Source organism: Geospiza fortis, unplaced genomic scaffold (genome assembly GCF_000277835.1).
Source record: "Geospiza fortis unplaced genomic scaffold, GeoFor_1.0 scaffold17, whole genome shotgun sequence".
NCBI lineage: Eukaryota > Metazoa > Chordata > Aves > Passeriformes > Thraupidae > Geospiza > Geospiza fortis.
In genome coordinates this window covers 414,793-440,591 of record NW_005054438.1, presented here as the reverse complement: position 1 = coordinate 440,591, position 25,799 = coordinate 414,793, and the positions used below count along the sequence as shown (strand labels likewise).

Below are 25,799 nucleotides of genomic sequence, written 5' to 3'. Positions count from 1 at the left end.
CTAAAACATTGTAGTTAAATTGGTCCATTGGTCATTTAACAGCAAAGGATGTATTATTTTTACTGTCAAAGCTGGCATAGTTAATAGTGTAAACATAGAGTACCCCTGGGCTTTATCCTTAGAGCCAGAACTTTATGTTGGGGAGCTGGTGGTGATATTTTGTGTGATTTTACACATGGAGCTCTACAATGGATAAAACTGAGGTTTTTGTCAGTAATTGTGTCACTGATGAGGGAGTGACCCAGGCTGGAAGGGACCTCAGGAGTCTCTGGCTCAAAGCTTGGGCAGCCCTAAGTTCAGGCTGCTCAGGGGTTTTTCCTCCTTGGGTCTTGAAAACCCCAATGACAGCAACTCCCAGAGCATCTCAGCCCCCTCTAAGCCCCCTTTCTCTGAATAGGTACATATAATGCATTGGAAATTGGGAAATATTTTTGATGCGTTTTTTTTTTCAAATGTTTAGTACCCTGAAAGCCACTAAAACTTACTTCAGTTCAGATGTTTCTGTAATTTAAGTGACAGTTTTTCTCACACACTTAGGAGATATAAGATATTTCTCTCTTTAAAAAAACCCCATAATATGTTTTTCTTCCCCAAACTGCATACAAACAATGAAAAAAGGAGAATTTCTTGAGTACTACAAAGTGTGTGACATTGGAAATATGCCTTTTCCCCCTGCAGGAGCATAGTAAAGCTGCAATACAAATTTAAACAGAAGCAGTTCAGTAACAGCCTTTCACATTTCTCAGAGTAAATAAAATTATTAAATGAGAAATTATATTAATATTTACTCTGAGGCAGAGCTAATCTTTGAAGTTAACAGTTTTCTGACTCAAGTGGTGTTAATAATCAGATCCCAAATAGGATTAGGAGGTAGAAATGAGTACCTTTATTTGTCTCCAAGCCATTGATATATAATGTAGATTACACAAATATAAACATAAAGGTTGGCAATCATTAAAACTGAATTTCAGATGTTGCATTTGCTTCAAAATCTTCCTTCTCTTTTCTCTGTTGCTACACTCACTCACGATTTTCCATACTGTGAAATGGTTTTCTTCCTGTTTTTCAGCCTCCCTTTTACGTAACAACTGAGGCTCTCCTCGGGACTGTATATTTGTAATATTTGATTTCTAACAGTCTTAGGCAATGGTTTGTTGTGGTGATGAAGTAACACATTTTAGTGTTCATGTGGTTGAAATGTTTTCTGGAAGGAATGGGAAGAGAAACTGTAAATTTTAAACAAAGCTGAAATTAGGGCAGTGGCAAAGTCCAAAGGGTTGCATGATTAGAGTGAGCCATAACTGAGATCCAGCTGTTTATGTAATTTACCCAATTCAAGACATTTTTTGTCTGTCTGGGCCTTTAGGTTGCTCTACTAGTGAAATAACTGGCATCTCTTGTAAAATTTTAATCCTGAGGGAGACCCATTTCTTGGCTTTTTATTTCAAGCTTAATGGCTGGATAAAAGTTCAAATTACTTCTGTGCTTTTTGGAAAACTAGGCTGTCTGTTTTCCAAAAGAGCCAACACCTTTAGATGTTGTCCATGTATTTTGAAGTCTCTTCCTTTCTTGTGTGTTGATGTTCCCCTTCAGTATTTGCTGTTTTTAGAGATGCATTTGGGTAGTTCTCTAGACCACATCCCTGCCCTGGTCCCATTTTCTCTTTGCAAGGCTGGGAAAGCACTTGGGGGAAGAACTGGATGAGATTTTTTTCCTTCCCTTCAGTTACCTGTGATGAGGAACTCAGCTGAATCTGATGTCATGCATAATGTGCTTTGTGCTGATTGTTTCTTCTCATGTGTTCTGCTCTGCTGTGTGTATTTGGATTTAGTCTTGCAAATATTTTTCTGAAATGTGTTACTCAGATCTGCCAGCCAAACCTTCCAAGCACAGAACTCCTCCAGTTTTAATGTTTTGTGATTTAATTTTAGAAGTATAACAGCTCTGCCTCTTTTATTTGAAGATACTTGAAAAATACATTGAATTTGCTCATTTTCCTTTAAGATCTCAATTGCAAATATCACTGTGTGATGTGATCCAGGCAAACTATGGTTTGGGTGTTAGGAAGAACAACATCTGACACGTGCTTAGACTGCAGGCTGAGAGATTTAGGATGGACTCAACCATTTTTTTACTTGGAAAAACACTTATCATCCTTACCCACATTGGCTCTGGGTTTGGATTTGCTCTGGGTTTGGATTTGCTCAAGCTTTCCTGTTCTGTGGGCAAATGATACTTACACAGGGTGACAGCAGAGTGTAGAAATTTGGAATTATTCTCTCCTGGAGAGCCTGTAGGGGAGCAGATCATCCAGGTCAGGAGATGTGTGTGATCAAACAGGACTTGTTCTGCCACAGGCAAACTCCAAGTGGGGTGAGTCCTTCAGTTTATTTACACAGAGGTACAAGGAACACATGTGTGTGTACACAAGCAAGAAATTTTATATATTGAGTTTAGTTCTGTTTTGAATTTTTACTTTCTGGTAGTTTTCTGAAGAAAAGGTTTATTCTTACTGTTTTATTGCAGTAGGAAAATTGTTATATCCTACTAAATACATATTTTCAGGTCACAGTTGCTACTTTTGTGTGCAAACATGAGAGATTGACTCTTTTTTGATTTGTCTCATTCAATTCATTTGCTCTGTTCTCAGTTTTCAAGGTCTGTACATACAAAAATAATGTATTTCTAATTAGTTAACTTTCACTTAATATTTATTTAACCTCTGGTTTGAGCAGAAATTTTTAATTAATTAAAAAAACTCTCCAAACCAGTGCTTTTAGTTAGGTTTGCCCAAGGAATTAAAAGTGTGAGTATGTATTAAAAAGGATTAACAAGACATCTTTGGAACAAAATTCCCTTTGTAAGCAAGGAAAGTGTCCATCACTCAGAGCATCAGAAACTGTCTCTGATGTCCTTCAGGTGTGAAGGATGACAGTCACTAACACTGCTTTTTAACTGTTGGTTGGAGGAAGAAAACAACACTTCCTTATCCACTAGAAACTATCAGGTTGTTAAAATGAATTATGCAAACCAAAATAAAGACACAGTTTTTTCTCTAGTCCTAGAAGAGGTGGTTGCTGTGAAAAGCTGCTTTTATCACCTCAATCCTGTTTTCAGGTTGTCTGATGGTGACTAAATTCTGTAGGACTTTTAAATGCAGTTTGCCTTGAAAACAAACACAACTTGGCTTAACATGGCTTCAGCATTCTTTTTGTTTATTTTACAACTAATGCTAAGCCTAGGCCTTAGCAAGCGCCTTTATAAAAGGAAATGGTTTGGGGTAACTGTGAGTTATTTTAAGAGTTGAATCAGGTTTCAAAATTGGGTGTGTTAGATTTCAGTCATACTTGTTTATTAAAAACAAAACTTTGGAGGAAACTGGAAACTGTGACAGAGTAGACTAATACCAGTAAGTGATTTTCATGGAGACCTTGAAAGGTTTTTTTTAGCCTGTTTTGGACTGATGAGAAAAGTGAGAATATCAAGGTCCCTTGCAGAATTTGAGCTGTCTGTGGCTTTTCATCTCCTCTCCAAAGCACTTTATTTACTGTTTTACCAAGTGTACAGCCAAGCTAACCTGGCACCTGACTATCTCCAAGAGATGTGGCTTCTCTTGTACTTTTCCATCTTTTGGTTGAAGCAGATTAACTGGCCAAAACAAATCAAAAATCCCTAATCCTGTGGAAAACTTGGCTGAGAAATCAGATAACTGGTGCTGGGGAAGACACAAAAGAAGGACTGCATGTTTTGGTGGCCATCATCTGGGACAGTGCTGGCCAGTGATGCAGAACTGCCCTGCCTGCAGCAGCGCCTGCTCTCCTTCCCTAAAGCACTCAGTGAAAACCTGATTAGTCAGTAAATCACTGCAAGTGTGTTCTGCAATCTTAGGGTTTAAGTAGTTGGAGAGACATGATCTGAATACTGAAGAGAAAATGAATTAATTCACAGTTATTGCCAAAATACTTTAAGGAAGTAGCAATTTACATTTGTTCATTACAGGGAGGGGAGTTGATTATCAGATGATAGTCTGGTTAGAGGCCATGTTCCCTTTTATTTGCTTGAAAAGCATGTCCAGACATCAAGGTTAAGGTCATAACAGTGATGTCAGTTCCCTACTGTTCAGTTCCTGGGACTTTAAAATAAAATCCACCAAGGTGAAACAAGAACCTGGGGGGAGCATAGGTGCTGAGCTTAATTTGAACCTGGTCAGGTTGAGGTAACCCACCATTCTGTGTACCACTAATCCAAAATTACTTTGCTTTCTGGTGAGGAGGGAACAGAAACCTTTATTAACTATTGAAATAAGAGATTTATTCTACAAAGAATGGATGTGAGCTGTGAAACAACAGAAGAGTAGCACCTGCAGGCAGAAGGAACAAACCTGTCACAGCACGTAGCTTCATCTTGTAGCCAGGTATTGGAATGAAGGGCTTATCCCAGGGAAGGTACAGGCACAGGGAAGGCCTGATGTCTGGCACCAGGCACACAAAAGGGTTTTAATCTGTGAGAAGGAGTTGCCTTCACGACAAAAAAGGGAGAGGAGTGAGTCTGCCTGGAAAACGTGACTGGCAAAGCTTTGTTCGCTCACTCCCCCCTCCCAGCAAATTGCCTGAAAGAGGATCATGCAGAGTGGTGCATCATTCCTGTTATCTCCCAGTGTGACTCACTGAGCCATACATAGCAGCACTTCTTTTGAGGAGATTTCTTACTCAGAGCAGGCTGGATGAGGAAACAAAGACTCGGCTGTCAGACTGTTAATGTCACTTTTGCATTAGAATTCCTTGCGTGACACAGAAAAATGTCTAAAAATGGCTTGACTAGCAGTGCCTGTCTGTATTAAACAGGTATTGTCAGGTTAAAAATCCTCATTAGTTTTCTACTGATTGGACGCTCTTATTTTCATATTATTTGTATATTTTTGGGTGACAAGAATGTTTGTTGATTGCACCAGGAAATTATTGGGTATTTCAGTATTTGGATTGCTGGTAAGGCAATGTAGCAGGTGGCTTTCAGAGCATGCTTTAGGCTTTTTTTTATTCTGTGTTTGTTTCTCCCTTGTATTGCCTAATCATACCCCAAATTAATTCTCTGTGACTTCTTTCTGTTTCTCTTTTAGTTGTAAAGGAACTGGTTGTGACATCCAAGTGTGGCTTGTAGTATTGATCCCTTTTAAGATCCCTCTGTCCTCCTCTTAGAAGAATTGGTTTTCTGGAATGCCAACAGCATCATCCCACCATATTGTGCATTAATTTAGTACCTTGTACTTCTTTTCTTGCCAAGAAATGCCAGCCAAGGCTTTCTTCAAGGTTTCAGTGCTTGCTGCTGGAGCAGCCTCTCTGGCCTTATCCCCAGATGAACTCCAGCCTCAGCATCCTCAGCTGTGTTTTTCTGGTGCTGTTGCCAGTGGCATTTTTGTTCCCTGTTGGTTGCTGTAGTAGAGCACTGTGCTCTTTGTTTATGTTGCATGTTTGTTGACTTGGCTCCCAAGATTTTTAAGTATGCACTGGCAATCCAGGAGTTCTTCCCCGTGTTCTGTGATGTGGGTAATGTGTTAACAAAGTTGTGTTAGTAAAAGAAATATTCCTGTGTTCTGTTACAGGTTTTGGGATTTGAAGTTGACACGGTGAACTCTGTCCAGTTTTCAAACCACACAGGTAAAATTTTACAGATCTACTCCACACTCCCTGAACTCACTCAGCATGGGGCTCACCTCATCCCATGGCAGTGGAGAGGAAATTGGTCTTATGTAAAGACATAAGACTCTTTGGGAGCCACAAACCAGTTAAAGAGGACATTGGTCTTATATCTTCACAATAGAGGATGGAAATGTAATTTTCATGTTTTTATTCAAGTCTCTCAGAAGCCTGAAGATGGGAGTAGGATGGATGTGGTAATGTCCATTTCTGCCCTTCAGAGGGTGAGTTTCTTTTGTTAGGCAGTGATCTAATTAAGTCAGATAGTGAAATAACACAAATACAGCCATTTACACAGCCAAGCGTGTGAACAAAGGAGTCTTCAAATTGTTTTTCTGTGAATTATGGCTCTATGAGAGTCACCATCACATTATCAAATCAAACATCAGAAAAATACAGAGATAGATGCAATGTTTCCTCACTATGTGCCCATTTAGGTACTATCAAGTATCCCAAAATCTCATTTTGGTGGGAGGAAAGGCCTTAATACCTTTGGGTGTATTTTTATTTAAGTTCTAAGCCTGAATGCAGTGCACTCACCTAATATGTTCAAACTTCCTAATACTCACAGTGCTAGAGGACTTGATTTTTTAAAAGAAACCTGAAATTTATGTTTATTTTAGCAATACCTTTCACCCATAAAGGAGCTCCAAGTGATTTGTTATTTTTGCATCACTGGAGACTCATGTCTTGGTGGTGGCAGGTTGTTTGAGAGGAGAGCTACTCTGGACAGAGAAAATCTATAGGTGTCTTCAGAAAATAATCTGGGAGTGAATTCTGGCTTTAACATCTTGGAAAAGAGCAGAAGTTGTTTCTGACAAAGAAAAAAGGCAAAAGTTGAGGTACTTTTTTAGTATCTCTACAGGTGCAGCTCTATTAATAAACTACTAATTTTGAAACAGAGATCAGACTCTGTTCATGCAGCTTTCAAAAGGTTGTAAGATAACTATCATGGAGGGAATTTAGTGTCACATTGGGAAGAAAAAATTAATGTTTCAAAGCTGGCTTTAAAGCTATCTCTGCTTGTTGAGGAAGGGCACACAAAAGGTAATAATTAAACAAGGGAATGAGGCCTTTCCTAGCTTAGGCAAAAATCTGCTTATTTTGCTTGTACCCTTTGGCACAGTACAAAGGTTCTCTTGTGTTTTTCAAAGATACTTAGGTGTGACTTCTGTTTTATTTAAAGAATTTATTTAGTTTTGGAGTTTGGTGTTTTCTGTTGTTTAGTTTCAATAGCTGGGTAAAACTATTGTAATCTTCCAGAAATTAAGCAATTTTTTCATGTCAAATTATTCAGTGCTTGAAATGCATGAGCACGTGTTGTTTGTTGGCTTTTTGTTTCAAGATTAAATCAGCTTTATAGGGCACTGCAAGAGCTTAATAGAGGTTTTATAGACCATAAACTGAATGTGTCTCAAGATGGGAAAATTACATTACCAGTAGGGTGACCAGATTCTTAAAACAAAAAAGATAGAAGATTTTAAATTTGTTTTTAATGGTATCACAGCCAAGGAAAGGTTACCAGTGTTTCATTCAAGGTTTGGCAGACAGTGGAAGGAACATTAAATTTGTGGTTCCTCGTCCCACATGAAGACCAAAATGAGCATCCCAAATTCCAAAATATCTCAGCTCTCACAAGTCTTTAAAATACTGGAACTACTCCTGATATTTAGGAGTCACTTTCTTTTGGTTTGGTTTGGATTTTTGGGGGTTTGGTTTTTGGGGGTTTTTTGTTTGGTTGGTTGTTGGTTTGGGGGGTTTTTGTTTTTTGTGGTTTTTTGGTTTGTTTGGTTTGTGGTTTTTTTGGGGTTTTTTTGGGGGTTTTTTTTGGTTGGTTTTTTTTTTCTTGTTTGGTTGGTTTTGGTTTTGTTCTTTTTACTGAATCTGTTAAAAAATTCCAAAGTTTGCCTCACAACCTCATGGTTTTGGGAAGCAAAGCTTGTGTCTGGCACTGTCCTGCAATACACAGGCATTGTGTGCAGGGTGAGTGGGTGAAGGTAACTTATTTTCCTAAAAAACAAAATTTTACAAGAACCATTTCTGTTATCATCATCAAAGCTGGAGGACAAACTCCTCCTTAAAAATCTGGCTGTGAACTTTAGTTTCTGGAAGAATGCCAGAGGAGCACAGGTGGAAGAATGTGTGGGGTTTGGACATGGTATCCTTTCTTTCCTTCTTCCCCTGTTTTTAAATTTGGAATTAGCAGCAAATAAAATGCAGAGAGAATTTATGACTAACAACCTTTGGTGAATCATTATTGCTCTTTTTTTGCCCTGTCTACAAATTAGTAAGATACCACAGGCCTCTTTCTGCTGACTCCTGCTCAGAAAATGCAGCTTTCTTTAGTCTCTGATAATCCTGAAATTTGGAAAATGTGCTTTGAATCAGTGCCCCTGGGAGAAGAGTTTGTCGTGTTGCTTCGTGAGGAACTTCAGTGATTAGAGTGACTCACACTTGAGTGGCATCATGCTGCACATACAAATAAAAGAAGCTGTCGTGCAGCCTATTAAGATTGTTCTCTTTATGCTATATTAATATACTCTTTGCAGAAGCATCACCTCATATGATGTGCAAAAATAAAAACCTGGATTTATTTTTAATTGTATAATTGATGTTCTTTGGAGTGCCTTTTTAATTCTGCAGTGATTTCCAGTTCTGTTTCTCATTGGTAGGTTCATTTTAAGCAATAATGTGCTTACTCTGCCCTCCAAATCCTACCTTTGAAACAGCTCTGGAACAAATAGCCTGGGGTTTTTTTGTTACTTTTCCTTTTATTCTTGAGCACGTTTGACTTCCACTTAGTGGGTGTGCAGTAGGTGGCTGGGTTGGCTGGTAGGTCTAAGACATGAGGAATTACAATTATATCTTGATGTGATTGTGCACAGTCTGCCCACCCAGGTGATTCATTCACCCCTGTGTGTGCAGGGCAGAAAGAAAAGATCTCCACTTGTGTCTGACACTGATAACATTTTACTCCCACTCTGTGACCAGCTATAAAAAATCCAGTGGGGAATTTGGTACTTCATTTCTGCTTTTGTTGAAGGCCTCCTGGTGGCTGCAGATGAGTCATGTGCTCAGAGCAGGTTGTCTGCTGGAGTGTGCAATGTGAATTTTGTGACACAGCTGGGCCCACATTGCCTGTCCATCATGAGCCTTAAACACTACAACTTTCTTCCTTTTTCCCATGTGAAATTCTTTGTTACCGGAGTCCCTTGGAATAGTTTTGCAGGGAGCACAACAGGAAGAACTCAGACCTCAGAACAGAATGTTCTGGGTTGGAAAACAAAGAAATCTTACATGCTTTGCTATACTAAAGTGCTAGCTTGTTTTTCTGTTGCTGTGTTGGTCAGTTGGTTGGTTTTTTTTTTCCTTCTGATAGGCCTGGTAATTTCATTTTCTTTCTTCCTTGTTTTTGAAAGTAATTAAGAGGATTATAAATACAATCCAAAGGGGAAAAAAACAGCAGAGGAAGGCAAGTACGTAAATTTATCTTGGGGGAAGTATTAGCTGCCTCTCTTGGTTGTGGTTTTTGTTACTTTATTTATTTTTCATACCAATGTCCAATGAACCAGGACATTTCCTTGGAGACTGATGAATATGTTCATCATTTTAGTGACACGAGATGTTGTATCTTACTTGTTTGTCATTGCCTTATCTGCTAAAAGCAAATAGATAGCATGTAATTGCAATAAAAGATAATAACCCAGGCAGAAGGGGTGTAAGGTTATTTAAGTGTTTATGTTCATCTGTGTGTTTAAAATTATTACAGACATGGGAGGCAAATGCAGTCTGAGCAAGTGGGGTTTTGAAGAGCTGTGTCATGATTTGCAGTGTTCTCTCTGCTCTCTCAGACCAGCACTGAGGGGAATTATTTGGTGGTTTTGTACCCAAAACAGGGAAGACAGCTTTCTTCCTTTCTGCCTTTCCCCTTTCAAAATAGTCCCTCTTCCTGGGACCCCATCCTCCAGTTCATGGAACCCTTTTTGAACATGAGTAACTGGCTTTTTCTTCTCTTTCTGCTTTTTAGTGTTACATTCTGCCAGGAAAGTAGGATAAATGCAGGATCATGGGATTTGCCCCTTCTGTTTGTCATGTTACATGAAATTACCCTGGGGAAAGGACATAGGGGTGTTCTCATCTTGCTGCCAGTTTTGATTTGGTTTGGTGAACATAATTCAGTTCCTAGTGACATCACAGTTCTCTGCAGCTCCAGTGAAGTCATTCCCTTTTATTTTTAGTGTCCCAATAGCTGGGGCTTCCCTGAGAGCTTCCCTAGGGCTGTGTTTTTAACTCTGGCTGTTGTGTAGTTAGACTTCAGGTTGTGTTACACATTACCAGATAATTAAAAGGATCTTCAATGACCTGTGGAAGTCATTGCTGCAGAGCTCAGACAATGTCCCTGCCCCATGTGGGTGACACCAACTCCAGAGATTAGCTGGGCTGCTGCCTAAAGTTGAGTTTTTGTATTTATTTCTCTCCCTCAGTGGAGGATCAGTGTAACATGAACCCTGTGCACTGACCATTTAAGACAGCTTGACATGGGAAGCTGAACTTTTGGTTAAGTAGTGAATTTACAGGGTCTTTGTAGGAATGGCTCCTGAAAGTATCCAGGTTGCCGGGGCAATCTGTCATAGTTATTTTTATGGCAATTTGTAAGATAAATATCGGCATTTTTTGCCTTGATTCCGGGTGAAAAGCACCCCCAGTTTCCTTGGTGGCCCCAGTGGAAGAACTCTGCTATTGTAAATGCGGGCAACCTGACCAGGGGAGAGAATGATGCATCTGACTCCATGTTCTCAGAAAGCTAATTTATTACTTTATTATAGTATATTATATTAAAAAATACTATACTATACTAAAGAATACAGAAAGGATACTTACTGAATGCTGAAAATATAATAATGAAAACTCGTGACTCTCTCCAGAGCCCCGACACAGCTTGGCCCCAGTTGGCCAAAGAGTGAAAACAACTCACACCAGAATCCAATCAGGCAATCACCTTTGAGTAAACAATCTCCAAACACATTCCACATGAGCACAACACAGGAGAAGCAGATGGGATAAGACTTGTTTTCCTTTTTTCTCTGAGGCCTCTTGCTGCCTTTCAGCTTCGCAGGAGAAAAAACCCTGGGCATGTTCAGAGAATGTGAATGCCACACTCTGTTGTGTCCCTTTACTGGCTTTTCAGTGCTACAGAGGCTGGGGAAGAGGAGAGGACAGATTATTTCTGTGTGATGATGCAGATGTGACACAACAAATATCTACATTTGTGTTAAGTAAACCAAGCCCTGGATTTACATGCACTCAGGGGTTCTTCACAACAGAAATCCCTTACTTTGTCCCTTTCTTCACAGGGGCTTTGTGAGCAGCGTTTTCCTGGGTGGCTGATGTGAGTCAGGCCCCCAGCCAGCTGGCAGCAAGTTGTGTTTTAGAGGCTTGGCCTTTGTGAGCTGAGGAGAGCAAAATGATCCATCTGCTCACCATACCATGGGTCTGTTTGCATTCACAAGAAGGAAATCTGAAAAATGTGCTTATCCAAGGCTCTAGGCACCTTTTGGCAGTCACTCTAATAAGTCAGTTTAGAGTGATAATCAAAGCCAACAGTTTTCATCTCAGAATTTTCTAACTGCAAGAGCAGAAGTTAAAACAAACAAAATACCATTGTCTTTACACAGGGGAGCTATGGGAGAGGATACCTCACTTAACCTTTGGCTTTTCCTCATTCCAGTTAATAAAAAGATAAGCTTTTTGACAAAATGTGAATTTATGGAGATTGAAAGAGTTAAATTGTGGATTCCTCATCCAATATCCTGGAGGAAGCCCCATTCTTACATACAGAGGAGTGATTGGTGCATCTAGATGGGCAGGCTTTGCTGACAAGGTGCAAGGTGCATTTACATTTTTCAACAAATGCTGAGATTCTGTTAAGGGAGATATTGTTTATTTTCCTTGGAATTGGCTACCATGGACCTTGGTCCACTGTTTGCTGAAATCAGTTGAGTTTATCCCAAGTAACTTCCACCATCCATCTGCTTCTCTCAGCTGAGCGTATTTGCTTGCAATTCTTAGAGATCATTCAAGGATATATGGAGTATATGGATATTATTTATCTGTTTGTAGTGTCTTTCTGCTACTCATTTCCTCCTCCAGGATCCTCAGCACTGAAGCTGTGCTATTTTTGGAAGAAAGTCTGTCAGGTGACCCTGTACATTTAAAGACCATCCATGTCAGTGTTCTGCTGTGGTCACTGTTTGTGACATGCAGGTCCCAGTGGATGCTTTATCTGATGGGTGCAGGCCTGTATTCAGACAGATCTATAAGCCTATTAAGATTGTCATCTAACTGTCAATATTTCTTTATATATATATAGTATAAGATAACAAAAATAGATTATACTTACACCCTCCTCCAGTGAAATCTAAAACATATGTTTTTCCTCCTCCACACAGGAAAGGGATAACTTGCAAAAGCTCCATGGGAAACCTTGCAGGAATTTGTGTGTGCTCAGCTTGATTTGCTGTTGAATAGACACTCTCAGACTGCAGTGTAGTCACTCCAGTTCCTTTGGGAGGCAGAGGTGCTAAGGAGAAGTTGAGCACACAACCTGTTCTGCTGACAGCAGCTTTCATTCAGCACCAGCATTTCACAAGGAGGGGAGGTGAAAATGCTTCCTGTGCTGATATTGGATGTGATCCCTCCATGTGTATCATCTGTGTGATCTGAAACAGAAGATCCATCTCTTGAGAGCTGCCCTGGTGTTTTCTTTGCAGGCTATGCCCACTGGAAGGGTCAGGTGCTGAACTCAGATGAGCTGCATGAACTTTACGAAGGGCTGAAGCTGAACAAGGTCAACCGCTACGATTATGTGCTCACAGGTAAGAAGAGCTTGTTCTCTGCAGCTCCCAGCAGATGTAAACAGGGCTGAAGAAATTTAAAACACATACCCCTCCTTGTTGCAAGCCAAGCAATTAAAATTTCAGCTGTATATTATAATCTGAACTGGCTCGTGCTGTTCAGTTTGGAACAGCTGGGAGGTTGTAACTGGGCAGGTAAATTGATCCCCTGGTATCATTTGCAGACTTGTACAGGCCAGGCATGTACAGGCTCATTGAATATTTTGGGAGTGCCTCTACTGGAATAATGGATCAGGAATGTCAGAGTATTATTTTTAAATTTATTAGGAAGACATGAGTTTAACCCTTTCTCCTAAATCTGCAGTACTAGCACTCTGTGGTACTGCAGTGTGATTTTATAAACAGTTCTCTTGATTTTTTTTCTGTCCTTGATCTTTAAGGCTTAGTGCTTTGGACAGTGAGCAAAGTATGAGTAGAGTTGGGTCTTTGCTTTGACTGTCATATATCTTGATTTTTTGCTCTTGTTACTGTGTAGGTCATCTGAGTGAATACAGGTGTAGGTCATCTGAGTGAATACAGTTCTGCAGTGTTTTCTTCTGCTTCACTAAGTGTTTATAAATACAGGCAAAGAGACCTTCTTGTAGAATACTTCATAGAAAAAAGAGATTCTACAAGAAGTTTTTACTAAAAATTTCTTCTCACCCAATTCCTGCTTGTCAGAAGTAGGTTACTGATCACATTTCACCTCAGTGAGAGCTGTGCCTCTGGTTTGGATAACAGTTTCAATTTCTCACAGCAGTGAACAGGGACTTTTTAAAGGTAAGCAGAAGTACATCACCAGATTTGATTGATTTCATGGCTTCCACATGTAGGAAAGTTCTTTACACGCAGGGAAAACTGGAAATTTTAACTGCATGGGTTATAACTCCAAAGCAGTTGTTCTGGCTTAAAGGGTGTGGCATGTCCAAAGAGATGTCAGGGTTTTTTCAAGGAATATCTCCAAAATAAGGGAGACTGAATGGCAAATAGATTGAACTAAGGTTAAGAAATTAATTTTGGCATAAATGGGTTGTTTGCTATTGAGAAATAGATAAACACCCTTTCTTTCCTGGAAGGAACTGACAGAGAGAACATTTCCAGGAAAAGCACACTATATTGTAGGAATTCAGGAGATGTTAGTGTGGAAAATATATAAATCATATTTGAGTATTCTTTTAGCAGAAATGTTCGTTTTTTATTTCACTTCCAACTCTTGGAAAAGACCTCTACTCCTTTCTTATCATTGGCAAAATGGATGTAAGAGATTAAAAATGATAGAAGGAAAATAAAAACCTTCAGCAAAAAGGAATTTGGGAGAAAAAGGGAATATTTATTAATAAAAGTCTTGTAAAATAGATTTTTTTCTGTGTTGTTGAAGTTTGTTTTAAAATCTCTTTTGCTGCAGCCATTTTCAGTATGAACAAAAAGAAGGCATGAGTAGAAAGAGCAGTAATTTCTGAACATCTAATAACGCTTTTTGTGTTTTAGTCTTCAGCTGCACTGTGGCTGAACTTAAAATCCCTTTTTTTTCCATTCAGGACCAAAAGTCAGATTTTTCTCTTCAAACAGACATTCACTATAGTGCACAACTACTTTGTACCTCAAACAAGCTGGGTATGATTATTTAAACACTGAAAAGCAATTTATCAGCAGGTGGGGTTTGACTGTGAATTGTCTGATGACTGTAGATAGCTCAGCTGAGATTAAAATTATTATCTTTAGGCCAATTATACAAGGTAACACTCCATGGACTTTTTGTGACTGTTAGCTATTTGTAGATCTTCTTGTATTTGGTTCATTTACAGTAAGACACTCAAGGTAAGAGATAAATTGCAGTTCAGTGTAACAGTTTTAAACACCTCTGTCAGTGATGTACAATATTATTTTCACTATTACTATTTACTCATTATTATTATTAAACTCAGTATTATTTTCCAGCCAGTCTGCTATCACAGGTGATTTAAAAAAAAATCTTTGCTTGAGTCTTTTGACTGATTATCAGCATTTCATGGATAAAATCCAGCATTTTGGCAAAGAATCTTTTCCATTTCTCTGCAGCACCCAAGAATTGATCAATTTTTCAAGTTTAAAAAAAAATCTCCAAAATCAAGTTTTTAAATGTACTTTAAAATATTTTAGTAGAGTGGACATTTCCAAGGACATTGAAAGGTGCTACCATGCTAAAAATAATAGTATTAAATCAGAGAATCACAAAATATGTTGAGCTGGAAGGGACCCACAAATATCGAGTCCAGTTTATGGCCCTGCCCGGCACCATCCCCAAGAAATGAACTACAATGAATTAAAATCAAATTGATAAGTCATAAATGTTGTAACTAAAGTTAATACATAAATATATAAATTAAGGAGCATCTATAAAATTTAAAAACTAGTGATTAAATGAGAATATTGTGGTGCTAGCATTGTGCTTGGGGCCTTGAAATACAGTAAAACTTATTTCTAGCTTATTTCACTGCTAAGCCTGAAAAATAGGAACTTTATTGGTATTTTGGAGGTTGCTCTAAAATTATCAAGGTTAAATCTCTAATGCATTAATGTGTTGGACTCTATCAGCAGGGACACTATTAATAATAAAAAATTGCTTCAAGACAGAGTATGAGAAAAGTATATGGAATTTTAAAAAAATTCTGTTTACTGCATGAAAAATAATACTGATCAAAATATTGGCTTTATTAAAAGGAATGGTTTTTCCTTCTAGCCTGACCTTTATTTATATATGTTCAAGCATTTTGAAGTTATATGAGCCTTTCCTATACAACATTCTTAGTAAATGGATTTTTAAGGTTATACTTGTAGTTGTGCAAGCACTGTCTGAATTTTTACTCCAACCTATTATTCCTGAGTCAACTACTGAAATGCCTTTGTTCTAAAAATGCATTTATCTAAAGAATAGAAGTATGCAGCATTCCTATCCAAAATTAAAAACAGCAAAAGTGTTCATGAAATTGGAACTTCAAAGGTGTCTTTTTTTTTTTCCCTGAAAGGGTATACAAGAGACACATCATTTCTTGCAATGGTGGTGGATATTGTCCAGGAGTTGAAGCAACAGAATTCCAACCTCGTGTATGGTAAGGATGTGCATGATAATCCTCCTGTTTCCTCATTGAGTATGCTCATCATTTTCACATTTTAGGATGGAAACACTGTTCTGATGTTACACAACACTTCTGGTCTGTCTGGAGCCAGCTGGCCCTCCAGTGATGTTTCATTTCAGCTTTAGGTGGTCAGGGAGTTGGGCTTTTATCTCTCTATATCTATCACACCTTTCAGTGTGGTTCTTGCATTATGCCATCCAAAGGAGAGAGTGCCTTGAGGACTGGTTGTTTGTATCCAGGAGAAAATAAAATTCCCAGCCAGCTGCTGCTGATACAGAGGCTGTTCAGAGTTCAGAACAGCCACAGTTCAGTACAGAACACAGTTCAGAGGCTGTGTGTGCTGGCAGATGAAGCCTCTCCTTGATTCCCAAGTGAGCCAGAGCAGGACAGTCTCTCCCATGTCACCCTGCCATGGCTCCATGTCACATCCCAGAAATGTCCTGCTTTGCCTCATAAGTTTCACGATTTACCTTGAACTCCAGGGCTTTTTTAGCTCTGGTACTTTTAATATTCCCTAGGACTACCCAGGGAGCAGGACACTCCAGCAGCTGTTGTCACTAATATGTCACATCAGGCTTCAACCTGGGAGAAAAGATCTCTTTCCTTTCTTCATTTCCTGAGTGTTTTTGGAATTTTGAACATAACCAGGCTTGAATTTCAGCTGATAGGGCAAAGTCAGTGAGGATTTAGTGGGATAAAAAGCTGGGAATGATGTTTGAGCTGTCATCTTCAGGCTCTGTAAACAGTGTGGCCAGGAAACATCTAGAATGATTGGCAGGATTTGCAAGGTGGTGTACTGAGCAGTGATACCTGGCTTAAAATTAACAAAGCATAGGTTTTAACTAGCAAAATATAGCAGAGAAATCTTGACTGGGTTTTGTTGCTTTTTAGCCTTTATTTACACAATTGAATTCTCAAATTCTTTATAGTTTTGTGTGAAAGCTAAAGAGTCTTTTGGAATATGAACAGAAAGAGACATCTCACTGTGCAGAGCAGGAAGGAAGTGGTCAGGTGGTGAGAGCACAACAAGACTTCTAAGATCCTGTATGTTTAATAAATAGATTCTAACATAAAGAAAATATTTTTAAAATGTAAAGCAAATTGCCCTTTTTTACTCATACAAACTTCCTGAAATACTGACATTGATTTGATATCTTTGGGTTTGTTCTTCTTTTTGATGTTGCTTAAAGATCTTTTAATACAATGAACAATGTTCCTTTTTGAAGTGCAGTGCTAGGCTGTTTCCATCCTCACTGAGGACTCTTGGAATGTGTTGTTGGTACTGCTGGTGATCCAGAACCTGTGCCAAACGTGTGTTAATATCATTACACTGAGTACTTTGGCATGAATTGTCTTATTGTTTCATTATAGTACTTTCTTTATTTAATACACACACAACATTTTGGTGTGTACATTTGGAATATATTTTTTCACACTTAAGTAAAACTAGGACTCTTTTCAGAGCTGTTAGCTTCTCCCATGTTTCTCCCCTCCATACTACCATTCCAGACAACTTTTTAAGACACATGACCTACTCTTTCAAAATTGGCAGCCACCAGATACAAATTTCAGTGTGCTACAAGAGCTGTGAGATTGTGTAAGCTCTGAGGTGCTCAGTGCTCTTCTGTAGCCACCACTGTTACCTAAAATTTCTCCCTCCCACCAGGGTCTTTATAACTGTACCCTATTTCTAAACCTAAATTTTTTTCCAGTGTGTGATCCAGTGATGGGTGACAAGTGGAATGGAGAAGGCTCTATGGTGAGTACTCTTCTGCTTGGATTCTCTGTGTAGTGAATGTTTGTGATATAAAGATGTATAAAGATTTATTATTTTTTAAACAACTACAAAAAAAGGTGCTTTACCTAAGTGTGGCTTTGGATCCCAGCATCAAGTAAGTTTGTACTTAAATTTCTTGGTTTTGAATGAGATTGGTATCTGGAAAGAATGACAGCTGCCCAGCCCTGGGATTATTTCTGGCTCTCTCCTGAGACAACAGATCTTGTCCACAGGAAAATATCCCCCATCCCTGTCCCTCTGGAGTTCTCTCATCATCTCTCCAGAGCTGTGTTCTGGCTGGTAGCCTGGCTGCCATGTTCAGTCATCCTGGCAATTGACACAGCCCTGGAACCTAAATGAAGATGATTTATTTCATGTGGGATCTGACAGCTGTTGGGCTCTGGGCTAGGATCAGTGACAGAAAGGTCCCATGTGCCAATACCAGGCTGCACACTGACAAAGAAAACATTCATTTTTAATCAAAAATTTTTGAACAAAACAGTTTGGTTTGGAGATAAGGACATGAGGGAGCTGGGACACTGTTTCCTAATGCTGCTGAGTCACCTTGGTGAGAGAGAACTTGAAAGTTCCTCCCCCAGGCATCATTTCCTTTTAATGCTGCCAGTTTAGGTCCATCTGCTTAAAAATGGTGCTTCCCATCCCCTCCAGGGAAGAAAGGGCTAATGGTGACAGACTCCCCAGCTGGAGGATGCTCTGCCACTGTAATTGCAGAGCTTGGAGCTGTCAGGTCACTCAGTGGCAGCAGGAGTGGTGGTTGAGGGAAGGAGAGCTGCAGTCCCACATCTCAGACCCTGCTGACAACTTCTGACACTGTTTTTTTTCTCCCCAGTATGTGCCCAAGGATCTCCTGCCAGTCTACAGGGACAAAGTTGTACCTGTTGCAGATATAATCACTCCTAACCAGTTTGAAGCTGAGTAAGTGCTTATTTCCTTTTCTAGCTAAATAAACTTGTGGAAAAAAGCAGGGGAGACTGATATCCCTTAATTTTGTCTCAATGTAGTGCTTTATGTATGTATGTGTTGAGTTTTGGGTTTTAGCTGTTAGTTTCAAGTGGTGTTTTTCAGATTTGCTCAATTGCTGCAATAAAACAATAAAATCCAGGAGTTATGTGAGGAAAAGATTCTTCTTGTTTTCTTCAGTGTCTCATTTTCATGATTATTTCTTATTATCACCAGAGGCCTCTTTCTAGGACAGGTTAAAAAAGTACCTTACCCATTACTATGAACATTTTTATTATGTGCCAGAATATCAGAACTGAAATAGTTTGGTTCAAATTCCCTCTCTCTCCCCCCCCCCCCCAAAAAAAATTCAGAATTAACAGCATGGCAGCATCTCAGGGGAGCTAAGAAGCTAAATGCCTCCTCCTGTCCTGTCTGCACAGCTGTGACTCTTTGGTCAGGAGATGATCTCTGGTGCAGTACAGGCTGTGCCCTTAAGGGGAGGCAGCAGCTGCATGGGAGAGGGAGAAAAAACACTTGTGAGGGGATTTTTGTGATGCAGGGATCTCTGGAGGAGGCAGGGTAGGACTGGTGTGAGTGCACTGTGTGTCTGTGCACGTAGCCCTCCAGCACTGAGGTCTGCTCCAGCAGACCGTGGAGCTACAGATGGGTCTGGCCTGTTTGGTGCAGTCCCAGCTTTCCTCCTCCTCTGAAAGGACAAACAAAAAATCACTGCCTGGAGAATTCCTGCTCTTTTAAGCTTTCTGTTTCATTCTCAGGTTACTCACAGGCAGGAAGATTTACACAGAAAAAGATGCACTGGAGGTGAGTGGGCAAAGGGTGGGGTGTGTGACATCTCTCTGCTTTCCTGCCTGCAGTGCTGCACTTTGCCTTCAGCCTTGGGGTCACTTTGGCCTCTGTCCTTGCCATGTGTTTATCATTAAAGCTTGTACGCTTCAGGCACAAAATATTTCCTGTTTTAATGTCAGAATTCTGAAGAAACTTCCCAAAAGAGCTCCAGATAAAGGGATTACAGTGGTAGTGAGTGCATCTCTCTGAACTTGATTTCTGCAGTGAAGGAGGAGTGGCAGCAGTACACGTGGCAAAATCATATCATATCATATCATATCATATCATATCATATCATATCATATCATATCATATCATATCATATCATATCATATCATATCATATCATATCATATCATATCATATCATATCATATCATATCATATCATATCATATCATATCATATCATATCATATCATATCATATCATATCATATCATATCATATTATATCATATCATATTATATTATCCACTCTGTGGATATTATTTGGTTGGTGTGAAAACCCCAGGGGACTCCAGGCATTAGGAACCTGTTTGAGGCTCTGCTGTCCACATTCTGCAATGCTGAGTGTGAGAACAGCTTTTCCTCATTCTCCCAGATAAATCCACAGCATTGACAGCTGCTGTCATTGCCATACAGAGCTGATAGATGGCCTGCAAATATATTGCATGGAGGTGTAATGATTTGCCCTTTCACACAAAGTGAAGAAAATAAAAACTGATAGGGCTTGGTGGTGAAGGACAAAATAGAAATCCAGTTTTATTGATGTCTTGAGAAGGGCTGAGCTCTTTGTTTTGTTGGCTACTGAAGTGCTTTCATAATAGACTGATGTAATTCCCTCCAGTTTGGTTTTGAACTTCAAAAGAACACAAAATCTTTAAACAAGCAGCAGCTGCAGTGGCACCCTGGAGAGCAGCTGGGGGTCTGTCAGCCCAAATGTTTGTTGTTTTTTGCTGTAGCAACGTCAAACACCACGGGTTGGTCACCATCCCTTCACAGCAGGAAATATCTATGGAGATCTCATCTCTCTGAATTTCCACTGCCCCCAGTTCTGCATTACCCCACTGTGCTGGGTGAGGGTGATGAGCTGTGCTTCATGCCCGTGACTGCAGCCTGCAACTCAGTTCTTCTGTTCTCATCTCACCAGTGGAACCAGTCTTGAGAAGAACATAATTAGCTGAGCAGCCATTAGTTTTAAATTTGCATATTTAAGCTGCAAACCTGAGTTGCTTGTGCTAAATAGTTTTGCCAATTAGTCTTCTGACTGATTAATGCCATAGCTCTAATTTGTGATGGGCTTTAAAAAATCTCTCTCAAAGAGGTGGAGTTATACTTAGAAATGGAAACATTTTTAAAGAAGTTGTTTTCAGGATATTATACTTTAATCTGTGTGTGTTTCCAGTTGTGTGTCATATATGGGTCTGAGTAATAATCCATGCTGGAATTTGTCCCTTGTAAAGGGGGCAAGAATTCTGGCATTGATTTCCATGATTTCATGCTTGCTTTCCTTTCCTTAAAAAGACCTGTGATGGCAGTAGTGTCTTCTTACATAAAATTAGGTATGATGTAATATTAATGTAGAAAGGACTAAGTCCTGCAACTAGAGACAGTGGAGATCAGGGTCCTGGTGAATTGTGACTGAGGAAAGAAATTTAGTTTAATATTCCTGCACAGACTGATGGTGTCAGTGTGTGCTGGTGGATTTACTGCTTCTCCAAAACCCCACTGATGTCTGTGCAAAGAGGTCTGACAGCTGAAGAAACTTGGAGGCTTAGACAAGAAAAAAAAAGCAATAAAGTATTAAAAAATAGCAGAAATAAATCCTTACCATTCAGCTGCTCATGAGTCATAGCTAGCCTGAGAGGGTTTTTAGTTAAACTCTTCTGGGAGAATTAATATTTTATCCATGTTTTATACTAAAATCATTATTGAAGTCATTCTTTTTTCTGTGAAATCAAAACCACTTCTGTCTGTAACAACCAATTGTGATGTCAGAAGTAGAGTATTAATGCGTTTAATGAGGAACAGACAGAGTGGAAATACATCTGCAAAGGTATATAATTTACAGCTGTAGTTTTGGGGTTGAAACACAATGAGAAAAGAAGATTGAGATAGACACACTTCTGCCTCTGATTTAGCTTTTTTAATTCTTGGTCACTCTAAAAGTAGTAGCTAAATAAGATTTCATGACCTGGAGTTGCTGGCTTTCTAGAAAATTCTTCAAGATGCCAGATGAGGTGCATGTGTCTGTGTTTTTTTCTCTTACTCTTTTGATAATACGTTCTGAAAACATGATGCAGGCAAAAATTCTGATCACAGCTGAAGCAGAGTATTTTTTCCAGAGGAGCATCCAAAGATAACACAAACAGAAATGCTTGTATATTTTAACAAGTGTGTACGTTTAAATATGGATGTTTTGATTCCCCTAGTTCAAACTAATGCCCCTAATTCAAGTAGATTATTTGAATAGAGACTGGGGCGTTTTTCTCTTTACAAAAAATGCCAAAACAAGGTGTTTGTTAAAAATTCTCAGTACTATGAATGAAAGTTTAATCCACACATATTGCTTCCACTGATTCCTGCCTTTTTGCACACTGACAGGTAATGGATATGCTCCATGCCATGGGACCAGAGACTGTGGTGATCACAAGCTCAGATCTACAGGCACCTCTAGGAAATGACTACCTGATTGCTTTGGGAAGCCACAGAAAAAGTAAGTGAAGAGCTCCTTCCTTACCTGTGCTCTCTTCTAACCTGTCTGTGCTTGAAGAAGGAGTTCCATCAGGCCCATCTGCATGGAAGAAGCACAGATTCCTTAGTGAGCCCCTTATCCTGCAGTAATAAATATCAGGAGTGTGAGACTGGGGCTGCTCCATGAGGGAGGACAGGAGCTGAGTGTGATCATAGCCCTGGCAGGATTCTGTCCCCACCCATGGGACCTGAATAAAGTCAGCAGGACAGGTCTCAGTGACAGTCCAGAGTCAGGGAGGCAAGGCAGGTCTGAGATGAATCTGGAAAATTCATAAGTACATCAGGGCAGCAGGGCTGTAGACAGGAATATCTGCACCAGGCCTGAGCTCCATGCAGCTCCTGGGCAGAGGATGTAAAACAGGAACTTGGCATGTTTGAATGCTTTTCTGAAAAGTCACTCTGTCCTTCCTGTTAGCAGATTGTTCCTCCCTTGATAGGTTATAAAATACCCTCTGCTTCTTCTCTGTGTCCCCTTCTGTGCTGTCACCAGGATTCACTGTGTGTTCACACAATGTTTCCACCTGATGCTTACAGGTATGAGGGATGAAAAATGAAGGTGGTAGCTCCCTCCTCCCTCTTAAATGATGTACAGTGTAGACGTTGTAAATGCTGTCCCAAGCTGGCCATGTTTTGGAAGGCTGTTCCTTTTAAAAGAGCTGGTACAAAGTTTAGAATTCTCCTTTATGTTCCAAGCAGCAAAGGAATTCAAATCAGATGATGATTTTAAAAAATATTTCTTTTTAATTTCCAGTGATTGCTGTTGTATTAGTGGCTGGGTCTGTCACTTAACTGTGGATCTGTGTTGTAGCTAAAGCAGACGGTACCAGGATAACACAGAGAATTCGAGTGGAGTCTCCCAAAGTGGATGCTGTCTTTGTGGGAACAGGAGACTTGTTTGCTGCTATGCTTCTGGCATGGACACACAAGCACCCAAACAATTTGAAGGTGGGGAAGAAGTTACACATCTCTCTGCAAGTTTGGTCCTTGTTTCTCTTGAGTTTTTTAAAAAACTTCTGACCCTGTGACATTATTTAAATATCATCTTTTGTTTTGGCTTTTTTTTTCTCACCTCAAAGAAAAAGCCACAGAATTTCCCTTTGGCCAGAAGGGGCACTATAAACATTCACATTTCAGTCAGATTGATTTTGTAATTTTGCCAAATAAGATGTTGTTCTTTCCAGAGAGACAGACTGCATCCATGTTTACAATTACATTTTTTATCCTCACTTCATAATAAGCAGTGAAAATAATTTCTCAAATCCTTTTTTTTGTTTCTTTCCCTTAAGGACACAGAGTCCTTGATACAATTATGATTTCTAATACCGGTTTAGGGAGAATTAAGTAAAAAAAAATTATCCCAAACTCTGCATTGCATAGCTGTCATCATGTTTGTTTTGTCAGTCGTGTTTTTCCTCTTAATAGCAGTGTTTTTGAAGTAATATTAAGTAATATTAAGGTAGGTAGCTGAAGTTTTACTAAACACTGAATATGTTGTTGCAGGTGGCATGTGAAAAGACTGTGTCAGCCATGCAGCACGTTCTGCAAAGGACCATTAAGAGTGCAAAAGGTAAATTAAATTCATCCAGACCTCCTTCCTGTGTTGTCTGGATTGGCATCAGAAGAAATATTCAAGGAGCTTTCTGGGTTTCCTGACTAAAGGCATCCCCTCACTGCAGAGGCAGGCAGAGAATTTACAGAATGAGAGCTTGGTAGTTTTGTCTGCATGTTCCTGCTGTGTCCTCCAGGGCCATTTTTGACCAGAGCCGACTGCAGATGTCACTGTTTAGCTTGTGCTGGGTGACAGTCGTGCTGACTGTGCCTGACTCAGCTCTGCAAACCTGGCAGAACTCGAGGAGATGCTGAGTTTGGTGTGCCAAAGAGCTCCTGCTTCAGTGTAGCTCACCCACTGTCCCTCTGAGTGTGTGTTCAGCACTGAGAGGGGTTTATCAACTAATCATAGTTTCTTTGCTGTGTTGGCCCATGTGAGGAGTGATTTTTTTTTCAGCTTCTCTCCCCTTGGAGTTCCCGTCTTTCAGTTCTTAAGGAAATCTGTGGGTTCTCTGAGCATCTGTGTGACTTCCTAATTAACAGCAGAGCTGTGTTTGTTTCCTGGAGAGAGGTGTGGAGCAGTGGTGACAAGAAATCAGTGCTGACCTGGATTTTCCACCTTAGAAACCTTTAGCAGGGAGCAGCAAGGGAGAATGGGGAAGGGAGGAAAGTAGAGAAAATCGTGGGGTAACAGAACAATGTAACTTGTTTCTTTTTACACTGCTGTTTTTAATGACATTCTGATGTCATCTTTTTAGTGCAAGCTGGAGAAGGAAACAAACCAAACTCAGCCCAGCTGGAACTGAGAATGGTCCAAAGCAAAAAGGACATAGAAAACCCAGAGATCATAGTGAAAGCCACCGTGTTATAAAGGCTCCACGTCTCCAATAACGCACAATGTATCGATGTCCTCATTTCTTTCCTGTAAATTGTAATATTTGCCTTAGATCTGTGACAGAAACCTGACTTTCATGAAATAGTGCCCAGCATAGGCAGATATCCACTCTCAAACATATGTGCTGGCCTTGCTCTGTTTTAAATCCAGAACAGTTAGTGTGCATTGAAGCATATTCCCAGGTATCCCAGTGTCTGTCAGATTCACTTAGTCTGTGTGATTACCCAGGGCAAGAGAGCAATGTTCCTGCCTTGCCAAAGACTGTAGATGTGAATTTGCTAAATGGAATGCTTGACTGACTGGAAAATGTATTTCAAGATGGCATCTAGTGCCAATGGAGCTGGCTCCATGCTCCCTTTTCCTGGAGGTACCTGGTTACCTACCCTGGTATTCAGTATCTCAGCTGCTATGAAACTAAGCAGGGTTAAAGCTCCACACACAGTTCTGCTTGTGTGTAGGAGGACTTTGAAGATGTTTGGCATGTTCAGTACTCTGAAGTGACCTTGAGGTGTCATTCATGTTGCTGATCTCTGCTCCTGTTTCTTGTCCATGAACAGCTGCACAGTTTCAGTTGTCACAGGTTCTGGCTGCTTATTTCTCATGTCCATGGGTGCCCGTGTGATTTTCCTCCAAAAGCTGTTCCAGAAACATCTTCATCAACAAGATCATGCCTTTGTTTAGTACCACTGGTGAGAAGGGTGGCCTCTGAGGCCAGGTTTGGTTTTAACTAAGGGCAAAAGAGAAAGCAGCTCTTACCCTGGAATTTGGCTGCCTTGGTTTGTTCATCGTGGGTGGATGTACTTAGAAACTACATGGCCACTTCCCTTAACATTAGTGAGCACTGCTGGCAGCCTCAGCAATGAAGCAATGTGGCAAAAGTAGTGGTTTTGGTTTAGTAAATCTGGTCAGTTACATGTGTTTACCAAATGCAGTGAAACAGAAAAATTAACTTGTTCATAAAGTCTCTGCAAGCAACACCAATTAGAGATTACAGAAATACATTATTATTTTTATTATTAATGCACAATTCTGCTTGATAAGGCTTCAGAATGGGATTTTTAATCATTTCAGTGTCCTGTGGATCACAGCCACATACTAAAGCAGCAGGGCAGCTCTGCTGACAGGTATTGGACACTCACACTTGTGTAGGATTTCTGTATGGGATCCATGTTCTTGCTTGTCCCAAGATAAAGTCTAGTGTGTTAAATCCAGATCAAGTTGAGGAGCTTTACTTGTCCCAGACTACATAAGGAGATGGAAATTGCATTTCTGATTGATTTCCTCTCCTGCATTTGGCATCGAAAGTGGAAAAAAAAA

At 39.8% G+C, this 25,799-nt stretch overlaps 1 protein-coding gene across 1 annotated transcript; it reads left to right on the top strand.

Annotated features, from left to right (window-relative positions):
• Positions 1-5,596: 5,596 nt before the first annotated feature.
• PDXK (pyridoxal kinase) lies at positions 5,597-25,798 on the top strand. The gene is made up of 10 exons (XM_031062130.1): positions 5,597-5,654; positions 12,464-12,568; positions 15,592-15,675; positions 17,415-17,461; positions 18,330-18,415; positions 19,219-19,264; positions 21,890-22,001; positions 22,848-22,984; positions 23,540-23,606; positions 24,346-25,798. Exons 3-10 carry the CDS (start codon positions 15,621-15,623, stop codon positions 24,456-24,458), a joined length of 663 nt encoding a protein of 220 aa, XP_030917990.1. The 5' UTR covers positions 5,597-5,654; positions 12,464-12,568; positions 15,592-15,620; the 3' UTR covers positions 24,459-25,798.
• The last annotated feature ends 1 nt before the right edge of the window (position 25,799 follows it).